This window comes from Leptosomus discolor, chromosome 16 (genome assembly GCF_034619465.1).
Source record: "Leptosomus discolor isolate bLepDis1 chromosome 16, bLepDis1.hap2, whole genome shotgun sequence".
Lineage (NCBI taxonomy): Eukaryota > Metazoa > Chordata > Aves > Leptosomiformes > Leptosomidae > Leptosomus > Leptosomus discolor.
The window spans coordinates 7,539,489-7,555,211 of NC_141406.1; the positions used below are offsets into that span (position 1 = coordinate 7,539,489).

General features: G+C 36.7%; 1 protein-coding gene across 1 annotated transcript in view; it reads right to left on the reverse strand.

The window, feature by feature from the left end:
- Positions 1–8,170: 8,170 nt before the first annotated feature.
- Positions 8,171–15,723, reverse strand: part of TXNRD2 (thioredoxin reductase 2) — a 35,064-nt gene continuing 27,511 nt past the window's right edge. Inside the window, exons 13-17 of the mRNA XM_086474472.1 lie at positions 14,674–14,769; positions 14,351–14,443; positions 12,966–13,037; positions 10,733–10,830; positions 8,171–8,439 (exon numbers count right to left, since the gene is read on the reverse strand). Coding sequence (XP_086330598.1) covers positions 8,310–8,439; positions 10,733–10,830; positions 12,966–13,037; positions 14,351–14,443; positions 14,674–14,769 — 489 coding nt within the window. The 3' untranslated portion in view covers positions 8,171–8,309. The remainder of the gene's footprint in view (positions 8,440–10,732; positions 10,831–12,965; positions 13,038–14,350; positions 14,444–14,673; positions 14,770–15,723) is intronic.

Sequence of the window (15,723 nt, forward strand, 5' to 3'; positions counted from 1 at the left end):
CGTGAAGAGTGACAAAGCAAGTCAGCCACGGACAGCCTGTGGGAGGCCAGAGGAAATGCACCATTAGTCAAAGTTGGAGGAAAAATAAAATGCGATGACAACTGGGCCATTCATGTGCTTCCCCTTCAAGGACTGACCAGACCCTTCGCAACTGAAAAGACTCAAGTATCAGCTTCTTTTTCTCTTCAGCTAGGCTAATGTGCACTGGCACAGTCTGAGAAACTCCCTTGTCACTGACATTAATTCTTATCTTGTTGTTCTTGGCTACACTTCACTGAAGTACAGTGAGGGAGAGTGCTTCAATCAATAATATAGATCCAAGTGAGCACCCCCCCTCTGCTGTTCTTAGGCATTAACTCAATAGCTTAAAGCAAATGTTCACCCAACTTGTGAACTTGGGAAATATTAAGACTTCCTGAACTAGAGCTAAGACAATGAGGTGGCCTCACAAGGATGTTTAAGCCCCACACATGGACAATCTCATGACTCCAGGGTAGCTTTCTGCACTTTGAGAATTTGCTACTTGATACAAAAAACAAAGACCTTAGAGCTCTCAGTAACCACAGTGACAGAGAAGGTGGCCTTGCATTTCACAAGCAGATTTCATCAGATGGTCTACTTTGCCACTGTCATGGAAACCCTGAGGCGCTGTTGTCACAGCTTGTGAATCTGATGCGTTTTGTCATTATGGAAATATTATGCCCTTCAGAAGGTCAAACTTTGAACAGTCACAAATTGTTGGTCTCTTATTCTTCAGTGGGGACTACACCACAGCTAGGGACAGGACTTACTTAGAACTGCCTCCTCTGGAGCTATGGCATTTCCAGATTTGGAAAGTACAAGAGAGTTAAAGGAAGATGCAGGCAGAAAATCCTGAAATGCTCTCTTATGAATACGTTGGACTCTTACCCCATCTAAAGGGAATTCATTTATTAACACTTAAACAGGGCTAAAAGTAGCTAAGTAAAATAGAATGAGCATCTCACAAAAAAGTGGAACGAGAAAAAATCAAGGAGGAATGAAGAATACAATTAAATCCCTAATTAAGGACAAGAACCAAAGTCCTGACCTGAAACTTCAAGGTGTCCTGGATATATGTAGAATGAACAAGACCAGAAATCAAAGCAAGCAAAGTCTGAAGCGTCAAGGGAATTCTCCTTATTTTTCCTGTGTTTGAAATATGTCTAAGACAAACTCAATGAGAATTAAAAATGCAAAAATCAAAAGTGCTCTCATGATTTCATTAGCTCCCAGTCTGGTGTAATTTAAATGAGTCCAAGAAAAAAATAATCCTTTGACAATCTGAGAGCCATTTCTTAAGTCTCCAAAGCAGCCTGTATTCTTTAAATTACTTCCTTTTGTATGGTTAATAATCTCTGCTTTCTACCTTATGGGAATCATTCATCTAAGCTAGCCAAACTGAACAGTGCTATCAGAGTATGAACACCCTGCTGCCCAAACTGCTGTGCTTAACACCTTCCCAATTATTCAGGAGTCTCTTGCCAGCAGAACATTAGTTGACTCAATTTCTCTAAGGAAAATGCCTGAGTTTCCTGATGTTTTCAGCTGTGCTTGTGCAACTTGCCTTCGTGTGAAGTTGAAAATTAATGCACTTCCTCTTGATCCTTTGAGAGAGAAACGAAAAGGAAGATTACCAAGATTAAATAAAAATGCCAAACTCAATCCTTTGTCCCTGTTGAACAAAGGTGTTTAAATAAAGATTACTGTGCATAACTAATTGTGTTACAAACTAAGGCATCATGTACGACAGCTCAACCTCCTGCATAACACTAAAAGCTGCTACATAACCTGTTGCTCTGACACAGCGTGAATAGAATATTGGTTGCCTGCATTACAGTTCATTCACACATTAGTAACAGATAAAAATAAAATACACTTTCGATTCTGACTGTTATGTTAAGAGTACACCATGGAATAATATATCTGGGCCTTGTCTCACAGGAAGCCTGCAAAGAAGGGAACGTTTATTTATTTTCTTTAATTTTGTTTAAAGCTGTCTTTTTCACTGTTGTTTTTTTTTTCTTGGTACTTTATTTTACTGGAGTTACATAATATTCTAATAGACAAAGACTGAATAGGTATCTATAAGTCCTTTTGTTTTAGATTTGTTTGAGTTACGTTACCATCTAGCTAACTGACCAACTAGCTAATTGTAACTCTTCACACAGCCTCAGGAAAAAGAAGTCTCCTCATGATAGATTTAAGAAGAGGGATCCTGCTGTTCAGTTTTATCCCGAAACAAGGAAAACAAGCCTGATTCCTATGTTATTTTACAGACAGAAAAAAACCCAACAGTCTTTCTGGTCTTCATATGATCTGAAGAAAAATGGGAGGAGGCACAGAAGGGGTGAGTAACTTTACAGTTCATCCTTCACGGAGTATAAAGGGTTTCCTTAAATTATTGTATTACTATATTGGACATACTCTGCCCCACCCCCTCCTTGGACATGCTGGTCCTGACAGGCTGCAGCTCCCAATACCTGTACCTAGCTAACAATGCAAAGCACCTTGTTCAAACAAGACTGGTCTCCATTGCACACTACGCCCCCAGGGAATATCCACTTTTCATAGCACATCTTTCTGACTGATGCAATCAGACTCTGGAAACCTGCCTTATTAGTTTATATTCCAGCTTCTTATGGATGATGTTAATTTTCCATTGTAGGACCAGAAGATTTCAGATGTGCTAGATCTTGTCTATAAGAAACAACAAAAACAACAACAACAAAGGCACGCACAGTACCACACTTAGACATGGACTTCAGTGAACAGCACTCCTTGCAAAGAAAGTCTAGGGGTCACAAAAAAAGACACTCTCCTAACTCCAACAGTGCTTGAAACAAGGTATTTTACAATTACACGATGAATAAATAAATACGCATTTTCTTATTTATTCACACCAGTTATTCTGCTTAATTTCTGCACCAGTTCACCATCCTAATTGTTTTCTTCCTAGATCAGTGGTTTAGTATTAAGCCTTTATATTGCAATGGCCAGAGTTCCATAATATCCATTAAAAATTAGATCATTTTCTGTTGTTTCCCACAGCAAATAGGATCCCATTCATGTCCCAAACAGAACATCAGTAGTTGTAATGGTGTTTTCTTAAGGTGCATATAAGATTAAAGACTGAAATCAAATGCAGTGTTGCCAAAGCCTTTGTAATACACATGTTTTTCATGGCAAGATGATTGACAAGAATTGCAGTAAGGTGCTGAAGGGGATATTTCACCTGGCCCATCAAAACTCAGTGTAGAGGATTAGAACTAAGAAGAGCTGACAATATTGACTTTGAATGCCACAACGGAAACATAATTATCTCTTTGACACGAAGTGGACAGAAATACTCAATTTTATTAAAAAAAAACAGTTAGAGTAATTACACCATATCTGTTGCATGCTGCTTTGGAAAAAAGGTCTGCTCTGCTGTTTCCTCTTTCCCCAGTAAAATTCAAGTTTGGCACTAGAATAAATGTATGCAAACCCAGCCTTTCTGTTGGAAGAACATCAGGAAAACTTTGCACATAAACCTAAAAAACCTCTCTTAAAAGAGAGCACACAGATCTGAAAGAATGAAAAAGTCAATGAATTTTATAGAAGTTTACTCATTGCAAAACAAACTGTCTGCACTATGCTTATTAAAGGCATATTTCATTGCCTAATCATAGATGTCTATTGTACCTTTTATGTTTTGAATCATAATTGCAGTCTGTTCCCCAACTGTAATAATGAAAGACATTTTGGCATCTGCTTACATTGATTCCCCTTTAACAAAGCACTTAAGACACATACTTGCATCCCACCGAAATTAATGGCTAACATTAACTTCAAGTACATTGATTTCACTGTGTTTTAGACAAATGGCAATTCATATGGGCACAAAATTGCCTACTTTGTTGGATAGGCATGAGCCTCTGAAGAGAAGCCTTCAAACTCAAAAGTCTATACAAGTGCAACTGTTTTGGTTAGAAATACTATCTGGTTCGCAATTGCACTATGGCATCTATGTTTTGATCAGAATAACTGTGCTAGCAAAAAAACCCAAAACAAAACCATAACAAAAACCCCACAAGTGTATCTGCTGTACTGAAATATCTTTTCCAGCTCCTGGTCTGGAATAATCTAAACTGTAGAAACGTTTTCCAGTAGGTATAATGATATGCAGTGCATGCATAAATGGGAAAAGGCAAAACTTAATTGTACACAATACCTTAGCATAGAGAATAAGCTATTATTAGGTGTAATACAAACAATGCAGTATATTAAATTCCTAATTTATAAAGATTATTGTCTATATGCTTGTCTGTTATTCTTGTTTGCTTCAGGATTAAGTGGTATATGAAAATAAGGAGAAAAAAAAAATAATCAAGAATTATGCTTACCTTATCCCCTTTTTCAGCCACTATTCCTAGCTATCCTAATTAGTTAGAACCTGCAATGAAATATTCCAGGAAATTAAAACAGATTAAAAATGCAGAAGTAAAAATCCCTTTAAATACAATAGAGTCCATATTCCTTCTCAGCATCATATCCAGGGCATATACTGAGTTAATACTGAACTAGTCTGTTTCAAAGTATCACCTGACTTAATGGTAACATCTCATCAAAATAAGTGGATTTAAAGAAATAAAAGAAGAGATAAATTTGAACAATGTAGTCCCTTCGTTTTCTGACAGAGAATTTTCTCAGAGTTTAAAAAAATACTTTGCTAGTGATTTCCCAGTTAATTTTCCAACATTTTTACCTAGCAGTACCCATAGCTACTAATTGGCTTTGCTGCAACGCATTTTTTCCACTACATGTTCTAGTTTCAAACCCAAAGTGAATAGCTAATGTAGAATAGCTTAGCCCTGCATAATGGTCCAACTGCACTGTATTTCAAGGGAGTTTATTCTCGACGAGTCTTCAAGAAGCATGCCAACACATATGCACTGTGAAAATACCTGTTAGACCTCATTAGCTGGAATAAAGAGGAGAGTATTTAAACCATACTTACCAAGTCTAGAGGTTCTCTTAATTTAAATTTAAAATAAGAAGGTCATCCAGCCTGGAATAACCTCCATGGCTATTCAGTTTACACATCAGAGACAGAGAGGTATTAACATTTCCCTATTAAAAGGTCTATCTACTTCTTCATTTCCTTAACATATACCTCAACCAAGAGAAACAGCATTAAAATAAAAAAGAAATCTTTTGTAAGCAGAAGTCATATGTACAAAATCAAACAAATAATCAAGCATTTACTAGAAAAAAATAATTCTTTATTAATTCATTAAATCACAAGACAATAAATATTGGGATAATACATATGAGGGACCCAGCAATACTCAGACTTGTTTGCACCATGGTGTGGTTTGACAAACAAGCCCTCATCAGCTGGCATCCTGAGAAGAAGCCTGACTAATTTTTTTTCTGTCCACATTTTCACATCTAATCTATAATTTGCAGCGTACATCAGTCATTTCAATTGACATTAGTCAGGCTTTCAAAAAAAAAACTCTTAAGGACCATCCCTGGTGAACCCTTCAGGAAAAAAAGCACAATCACAGTAGCTGTTATTCTGTCTTGCTGTTGACTCTGACATTAGGGTTATGTAGCTGTGAATGTATGTTTAGTTTTACTTCAGGAGGGCAACGTTTTCCACTAAATGAGGAACAGGACTAGGCTGCTGTTCAAAATACAGGATCAATCTTCATGCAGTCCACTCAGCAATTCTAAAACCAAGACAGTTCTATTACTTCTGAGAACAACGACATGCCTTAGTTTCACAGCCCATATACACTCAGGACACATTTCCTTGAGATCTCTTTACTTGTCCTAAATAATTATTTTGAACTTTATGGTGAATGAAATTAACTCATCTTTCCATTGATTTGTCTGTAGGGGCAGACAACTCAGTCTGCTGGATGCATTGGTAGGACAGAGAAGAAAAGCAACTTTCACATGGCTAAACACCAATGTTTTCATTAATGGGTACAAAAGGAACTGTAATAGGTAATCACTACGAAAAAAAAAATCCTGCATCCATATGCACTGCAGTTTAGTCAGAGGTAGAACGTTTCTCACAGCAAAATCTCTGTAGACTGAGATGCTCAGTATCTCAAGGTTTTGAAATATTAAGTAAAACATTTTAAAACCCCCTAATTTACTATGATTTTTTTTTTGTAAACAGGAGAATCTAGCGGAGTTTTTGGCTGTATCGTACTCATAAGACCTTTATTAAAGGAAACAGGAACTTCTGAATGTGCAGGTATGCACACATTTATATACAGATACAAAGTTTTCATCATTTCTTCTAAAGGCAGTTGCAATATTCAGGCAGTGTTTCAACTACACTTCCACTCCAAGCATTTCTTTTCAACTACAAGTTTATGGAAGACTTCACAGATGAAAAATGGCATCAGCAGATCTCATAAGGAGTGCCACTCACAGTCAAACTCTACACCCCTTCCTTTTTACAGACCAGAAATATGGACCAAAAATCAGGAAATTTTCTAAAGAAAACATTTAAGATTCCTTTTGATGTTGTTTGAAGTCAGAATGAATCTTTGAAAAAGGAATATTCTAGTATCAATGAGAGCATGATAAATGGTATTATATCGTATGTTAGAAGGAGGTTCTGATCACTTTTTATCTAATAGTTTCTCTGTCAGGTACAATTCTCATGGTAAAAAGATATCGCACTTGAAATAACCCAACCATTTGTCTGTGCTGCATGCTGCAGCAGTGAAATAGCAATCAAATTAAAAATAGCAAAGACATACATGATCATCAGACTATTTTCCAAACTCTGCAACAAGCAGAAGGACAGCTATGAAAATATCAAATTCCACACACAAAAACACTGATATAAATTAACTGCAAAAGGGATACATTTTGTTTCACCTCAAGCTACTCTCTTCTTTTCCTACATGCACTATTCTACTGTAAAGGGTGCAAGAAACTACGTGACTGCATATCAAAATGTTGGCGACTGGAACTTGGATTGAAATTCAGTGCAGTTTGTTTTGTGTTTGTCTTTGTCAGGCTACCTATTTAACAGGGTTCTGCAAAAGAAGCTTCACTATCAGATTTGTTTCTTTACTGACACAAATTAGCCAGCATCTCCCCCTTCTGGATAGTAGGAAAATAAGCAGAAATTTTCAAAAGATTAATCCTTTCTTACTCTGGCCAATACTCAAAACGCAAAAAGTTTGCAGATAATTATTTTCTATCTTTGTTCTGAGCAGGACCATTTGTTTTCTAGATCACTGTTTAAAGCAGTTGCCTTCAGTAACATGTTTTATTAAAGCCAGACCTAAATCCATTCAGATGTAGTATCCAGTTCATTAGCGAGAAAATCTTAAAAACAAACCAACAAAATATATCACTGTGTCAGCCAGGTTTCTGCACTCTCTAAAACAGAAAATGTTGCATGAATTGGATTATTAGTGGTTTCGATTCTGCTTGTCAGCATTGCTTAATATATATGGTGTTCAAGCAGTAATTTGTGAGATGTGTCAATTTAATTTGAACTAAACTGAATTAGAAATTTCAACAGTAGGCAGAGAAGTCACCATAAAATTCAATTCTTTCTTTAGCACCTCTGAGCTCATTCATTCTCAGCCATCACCATAATGTTATGACAAGGCTGCCACTGATTAATCCACTGGGATTCATCTGCTAGCAGCACAGCTTCAGTGATAAGTGATTTTCTATTAAATTCCTGTACGTATTACATTTTAAAGAAGAAACCTGAAGATGACTGCTTACCCATTGTTACAGACTCTGGGAATTAATTTCTAGTAGTGAGTATAGAGTCTCAGTGTTCAATATTGAGATTGGTAATGAGCTATCCAAGTACTTAGGAGAAAGTATCATCACCAAAATTCTAAGGGAGGCCGCGTCTGATTCCTAGCATCCGTATGACCACTATGTGAGACACTTCTGTTGGCAGTCAAGTCATGCCAACAAAGAAACTCAAATGACAACTGTTTAATTTGTAGATGGCCTCAGATGTCACTGGCTTCAGTTATAGTTACATATAGAAAACTGTGATTACTCCCTAGCTCCCAGTAAGAGAAGAGTTATAGGCACTTTGAAAGAGATTTGTTACAGCAGGACTGCATTGGTTTTAGAACTGTGATGGTGCGAGCACAATTTCTTTGTCTGGCTGTGAGAAAAAGCTGTCTACAGGGAGAACGAGAAAGGTTCCTGAACTCGAACCATTAAAGCTATTTCAACTCTAAGTGCCCCTTTTCTTTACAAATGTATTTTGTGCTTTTTTTCCTTCTTTCCAGGGATGGTATTTAACCTCAGCAGCCTGTGACTGTTGCATCCAAGCCAGAACGCTTTGTAATGTGCAACTTGGTAATTTCTTCAGCACAGGTAGGGTGAATGCCAATTGTCTTCATTAGTTGAGGATACGTAGCACCACATCTACCGAAAAAAAAACAACAGCAAAAAACCACAGAGTCAAACACCATTCACCCGAAGCAGCTAGAATGTCCTAAACCATCAAAGTAACTCTGCTCTTGGCCATTTTGTCAGGTAGAGGAGTTGCATTTATTTTTCAAATGATGCTGCCTATTATTTCTCAGGCACTTACACAACAACATTTAAACGCCCAGCTTCACAACACTGTTAGGTAGGGAAGAACTGTCATAAGAATTGAGACAGAGAGAATTAAGCAATTTACCCCAAGTCACAACTGAGTCTATGGCAAAAACATATGAGAAAGCTGCAGCCTTCAGCTTTTCTTGTACATACATGTGCGTTTCAGTAACTCTGACTCCAGATGGAAAAACACACACATACACACAAAGGAAGAAAATCTTAATTAGGACTGCTGGAAAGAGTCCGCTGAAAAAAGTAGTACCAGAATATTCTTCCATGATCTTAGCAAAAGTCTGGTGCTTACACTGAAATTTTCAATGTTATAAGCAGGAGAAAAAGGTCTCTCATTTGAGAAAACAAAACAAAACAAAAAAACCCCAACAAAAAATCCTTGAGCTAAAATCCCACTTGCTTAATTCTTTTACTTGTCCAATAACATTCTTAGACTTGATGACTTTCCTTGGAGGTGCTATTCCTGGCAGGTCATCCTGTAAGGACAGCTGAAATGGCCCTAAATTCAAGAATTATTTCAAGCTCTCTATGGAATAATATTCTCTCCCTCTACAATATACAGGGAAGAGAGCCATAGATGTCTTCTGGTATCTCCACCTACATCCAAAAAAGAACTGACAAGCAAAAGATCATTGCTGAGCACAGATGTTACTGGAGTGGTAAGTGGGGAGGGAAGATGGAAAAAACATCCTTTGGAGAGGCTGAAGTAAGAGCTAATATCTGACAAAGGAGAACAGCAGCTCTTACAGTGGGTGTTCCACACTGAAAGCTCTGGATTTGTGAAATGCAATAGAAACCAGTACAAGAATCTGACCTGCTGAAAACCTCTTACTGTGGCTAAAGTTTTAATTTCCCTCAGGCAAGGCAGAAAAGCACTTCAGTTTCATGTGCTTCCTTTTCACTGGTTATTTTGGATAAAACTTCAATTACATCCTAAAAAATTTAGTTCTAGAATCTATACCACTGACAATTAATGGACTACAAACACATGTTGAAAATGTGTACTGAGGGTAGACTGCAATCAGTGATTTCCAAGGTATTCCTCACATGGTACTTGTGGTCCTGCCTTCTTAATCCTTTCTGCTTTTCATTTATGCTAGTCACTCACCACTGTAAGACTAAAACTGCAATAAAATGGTGATGATATTTAGGAAAATGAAATAACACCTCAACTGGGGGTGATTTCTCGTGTCCCTGCCTACTTTCTTCAAAGAGGAGTTAAAAACTACAATTTAGTAATGTAAATATACGAATCAACACTCCTGAAGATGTGAATCAGCAATAATAAGGGAAATAAAGAAACAAATAAGAAATAATTATAGCACACAAGAAGCATAGCAGGAATTCTCCATTTCACAGAATCACAGAATCATTTAACCAGAGAGAACCCAGAATCATTCCTTACTCCTTCAGAGGCAGGACTTCTATATTAATATTTGAGCAAAATCTTAAACAAGATCAGGTCACAAATGTTCACCTACTCAAGTGAGTTTGTTACTGCAACTATCAGATAGCTCCAGACAAAAGTACCTCCCCTCTCCCATCATCCTACAGAGGTTTCTTTCTTAACTTATCATATTATGGTTAGCTTATACCCCAGAAATTTAAAATCTCATGCAAGTCCTTGCTGAGTTTTTGAGCAGCAATCGCTGTGCACATTTAAAGATAAGATTAGGAAAGGAAATACTTGGCAGGTGTAAAGAAAAGTTTTTATGAAAAGCACAAATATCCTTTCAAAGAAGTGACTTGCAAAACTATATAGTGATTTCCTGTCCTGTGCATAGAATGCAAAAGAAGCTATACTCTAAGAAAACTAACATTAGTAAGTTAATGCAGAATTTTATTTTTTGCTTTAACTGTATCAAGCCAACAATATATTTTCCTCAGTTGTTCCTTAACTATATCCAGTATTACAGTAACTACATCCAATACATCTTAATGAAGAACTGCAGTATTTTTAGTGAAAATATGTGCAATACTACATAAAAGTAACAAAAAGCATGGATTCTTTATAGTGTTGCCAAAACTAGACAGCTATCTTTTATAATCTTACAATAACTTAAAAAGCAGGCTTTAGAAGCTAGAGACATTCTTTTGTACTTACTTGATTCCAAGAGCAAATCCTTGAATAACTTCGCCTGCATTTGGTCCAATGAAATGAAGGCCAAGTATTCGTTTCTCTCTCTCTCGTAAGCACACCATCTGAAAACAATACGTTACACAGAGATCTTTTCTTAGAACATTTAAAGATAAGGCATGAAGTTGAATTAAATGAAACTGAAGTGCCCCGAGATCCTAGTTCAGCTGTTTATTCCCAGTGTGCCAAGAATTTACACACTTGCTTAAGTCTGGCTGACTTAAGGTCTTAAGTCTTATGCTTGTCCTTAAGCACTTTCCTGAATCAAAGCTTTATTAGTGTATTTCTGTCAGAATTCATGGAGCCACTGACAACGATAATTTGTTGTAAATTGAACATTGTTTGTCATTTGTATGAAATCCCCAAAATACCTTCTGTAGTCTAGTAACCAGACTAGTGTTGTTTTCATAGAATCATTCAGGTTGGAAAAGACCTTTCAGATCATCAAGTCCAACCATCAACCCTACTCTACCAAGTACACCCCTAAACCATATCTCCAAGCACCACATCTAAATGACCTTTAAACATGTTAAGGGATGGTAACTCAACCACCTCCCTGGGCAGCCCATTCCAATGTCTGACAGCCCTTTCAGCGAAAAAAATTTTCCTGATGTCTAGCCTAAACCTACCCTGGTGTAGCTTAAGTCCATTCCCTCTTGTTCTATCATTAATTACCTGTGAGAGGAGACCAGCACCTATCCCTCTACAATGTCCTCTCAGGTAGTTGTAGAGAGCAATAAGGTCTCCCTTGAATGGCCACCTTAGAATTTCTCCAAGCCTGTGCAGTTATTCTTAGCAGCTAATCAGCTGTATTTCCAAAGATGACCACTAGAAATTATAGGATATTTTGTGCTTCTGTGGTTCAGTCAGTTACAGCAGCATGTTTGGCGAGATACATTTACCACATCAGCCACATAACCTAAAAAGGAGTCAAGCCTTGGAAGCAGCCAAAGATGAAAGCAAGTTAATAAGTATCTGGGAGGGCCTGAGTCACTGCACACTTATCTTTTATTAGAGAACTTAATGAAAAATTTTTAGTTCCTTTAAGGACACCATCTTTATAATTATGAAAAGAAAGTCAGTCTTTCCCATCAAGCATTAAATCATCACTAATCTAATAGGTTCTGCCATTCAGTAAAGGCTTGGATTCTTTCATTAGGAATCCCAGGAACAGCAGCAATCCTGACATGGTACTTTAAATATTGAGGAGTTTTAAAGAAACAAGCCTCTTGCAACAGAGTTTTAAACTCTCAAGTTTAATGCTTGTTCATGTGTTTTGGGTCTTTAATTAAAGGACTATATCCAATACCATCCAACAACTATTATGCTATTACTACTTCACCCTCAAATATTCACTTTCATTGACATAATTTAAAGGGAATAGCTAAAAAGAAGTAGCATCACCTTAGTTGCACTAATACTTGGGACAGTTAAGGCAAGCTACTAAGGCACTTAAACAAACCAGATGTGACAAAATATAGTTAGAAAAACTGGTTGCAACTATTGACAATGGATATTCCTTACATAACACAACAATAACAACATAATAATTTGTGATGGACCTACAGAAGTTATTACATTTATTTTAAAAAGATTATTCCCTGATATTAAGGAGAAAAGAAAGAAAAATAAAACTATGATATATTCTACCAACGTTACACTTCAGCTTTTCTAAGATTCTCTACTATGGGCAAGTCCATCAAAAGACTTTTCAACACTGAAGCAACTGGATTGCTCTAGGAGAAGACACATTTCAAGTCCAACACTTTGGTCTAAACCAGGAGGTTTTTGTTTTCATGAGTAAGACTAAACAGTTACTCTAATTTTGTAAGCCTTGTGCTTAATTTTTTTGAAGGTAGCATACTTTCCCCAAGAGATGGCAACTAGTTAAGAACTTTGCTGAGGGAAGCAGAGATTAATCTCGACAGAATTTGGAATATTTCTTAGGACCTTAAGAGCAGTTCAAAGATGGTATCAATCAGCAGAATATCAGCCCTGAAACACTGCTAATATCTGTAAAGCAATTTCAAGATGCAATGGGATATGTAATGAATATTAAACATTTGAAGTTACACTAGAGAAACAGGCTGTCACTAAGAAAATATCTCATCCATCTTCAGAGGTTTTTTTGCCAAACAGTCCTCCTTAAAGCTGTCTGTAGCATATTTTTTGTTTGAAGTTAAAAGCTTACAACACTCACTTTCATATAGCACTGAGTTGCATCCCTTTCAGCCACTGTAAACTCTAAAGGTTTATAATACGCATGGTATACCTGGCAGGGAAAACAGTAACATTTTGCGTTAGAGAGTACTATTATGTCAAAAGCTGCTATTTAGTATTATAATGACTACTATTACTACATATTTATAATGTAGAAAAAAATTATCTATTTTTAACCTGTTCATTATTTTAAAGAAAAATATGGAAAGCACAGTAACAGTTTAATACAAATCTTTCTTAGAGAAGCATTAGATTAAAAACAAAACTGAAAAAACAATCTCAAATAATCACATTACTCAAACCAGTGCCTCAAATTAAAAATGTTAAGTTTTGTTCCTTTAAGGTTCTCCCAGAAGTTTAATACCTTTTTTACTGAAAATAATAAAATCCAAGAAGCTTTCCATATCTATAATAATGTGTACCACAAGACAACCCAAACTGTAATTTTTCATTCTGAATAGTAAATGCTTATTTCTTCATTAATGATTTTGCCTGGAGCTCCAAACGAAATCCATCAGCTGAACTTGCTCTACAATACATACGTAACATTAGCATCTTATGACACACACACATCGTCTGCCTCAATCAGATGAGAACAATTGTTTTACCGCAATTTTTATCATTCTAGATGGCACTAGCATTCAGGAACCCAGATAAGAGTTCTGGGACAGATTTTTGAAGTATAAATTATATTTCAGAATCATAAAAGACAAAACTAATAACTGATTGGACATGAAGTAAAGTATTGTTTTGTATTTCCATAGCTTACTGAGTCATATGCTGACAGGCATTTTAACAAGTGAATAAAGGTAACACAACATATCTTTTCAATGGTGACTTGTTTGAATTTTGTCTTGTTATACAGCGATTGTGAATGTCTTCATCACATGTACCTTAATCTCATTCCTTATATCAGAGGGTTGGGTGTGATGATATGCCATAACAGATTTCTTCCTCAATGTGCAACACCCAGGCATATTATATCAAGACATTTTAGCCACAAAGGCACTTAGCAGCTTGTGTAAAATTTCTGGGGACATACCAAAAATTTAGACTAAAGAACCTGACTAGCAATTCTGACAAAAGGAACATAACCGTTATTTAATGATGCTGCATCATATAACTTTCTAAAATGGCAGCTAGTGTAAAGCTGTCACTCCCTATCGATAATTTTAAGCTCACTAGGTAACAGTTTTTCCATCATGACCTGCTTTTAAAGTCCTGAGCTTTTCTGAAGACACCAGCTCCCTAACTGCAAACATAGTATTTTGGGGACCAAAAATTTTGCCTGATACAACAGTGAAACTTCTGTCTTTTCATAGTGCAACTCTGACACCAACTATAAAATTAAAAATGTTTTCATACCTCAATATTATCTGATCCATAACATTGCACAGCTGCTTCTTCTGACAGTCCAACACAACCATATTCCAAGGGAGTGAAAACTGTAGTAGGTACCTGCTTGCAAGGACATAGGAAGTGTTACTGTTGAACCATATGAAGCAGCTGCATGGCAGATACAGGGGAGACTTTTGCAAGACTGAGAAGTGTAGCTCTATCACATACATCTACTTTGGCCACTGTCAAAGCTGGATTCTAGATAACAAAATGCAATTCCTTTAAAAATTCTTAAGAAAAAAATAGCATAAGATTGGCTTTTATTATTGAAAAAAGAAATATCAACTCACATTGTCATAGTCCATCAATTCTGAAGACTGACCAAAAAGACGCTGAGCCAGCAGTTTTCCTGCAGCTATTGCTGTGGGTGTTAATTCAGGACGGCCCTAAGAAGAGAGCACAAAGCTTTGTTTTAACTAAGAGAGAAGCAGCATCCAAGGATTTCTCCTGGGACAATGGTCAGAGGAAGGCCAAACCTTTGGAATTCCAGCCTAGTAGCCAGGGCTCCAAAAAGAGAAAGTAGTAATAATTTCTGTCCAAACATGCTTTTAAGTTTCCGAGTTTAATACCTGTCTTAATAGGGGGGAATAAATGCCATAAATGTGTCAAAACCTTCTATCTTGTCACCTCTTGAAAAGCAGAGGATATTCACATGCTAACCATTCACATTCCCATTTCTTTCCATAGTGAGTCATCAAGAAATTTTTCAGATGGTCCTTTTAAAGCAGGAAAAGCCTAACATAAAGCAACAGTGTTTTTATAACATCAGACCTTCAAAAAAAGTTATCTGTCACCTTTGTACAGAACACAGGCACAAAACTTAACTATTTGTAGGCACTATTACTGACTTCCTATGTTGGTCCTGGATTGGAGAAGTGGAACACTATTTTGCTAGCACTGCAACCTATAGGCTGAGTTGGTCCTAGTCTCAGGCTCTGGTATTAGAGAAGGACTTTGAAAGGATTGCTATTGGCAAATGCTAACTTCCTGCAAGTGAACAGAATGACAGCAGGATATGACCAGGACGTGCTCCAGTTCAAGCCATGAGTCCCGGCTACTTTTTATATCCAAATAGGACTATGCAGTGTGCCAGAACCTTAATTTTGAGTGCTGGCACAATATCACTGGAGCATCAGAACTCTAGTGCTACCTTTAAAGAGGCTGGAAGTTTTTGCAAATTGAAGTAAGGCATTGTCACAGGAATTTCCTGAAGTCCGAAGAAGAACAGTCCATGTAAGTTAATAAGATCTAACAAATTTCATAAATCTAGTAAAAAACATTATTTAAGAATTCATCCAAGACGTATCATCCAGATGCTTGCCTGAGATGAAGAAAGAGGT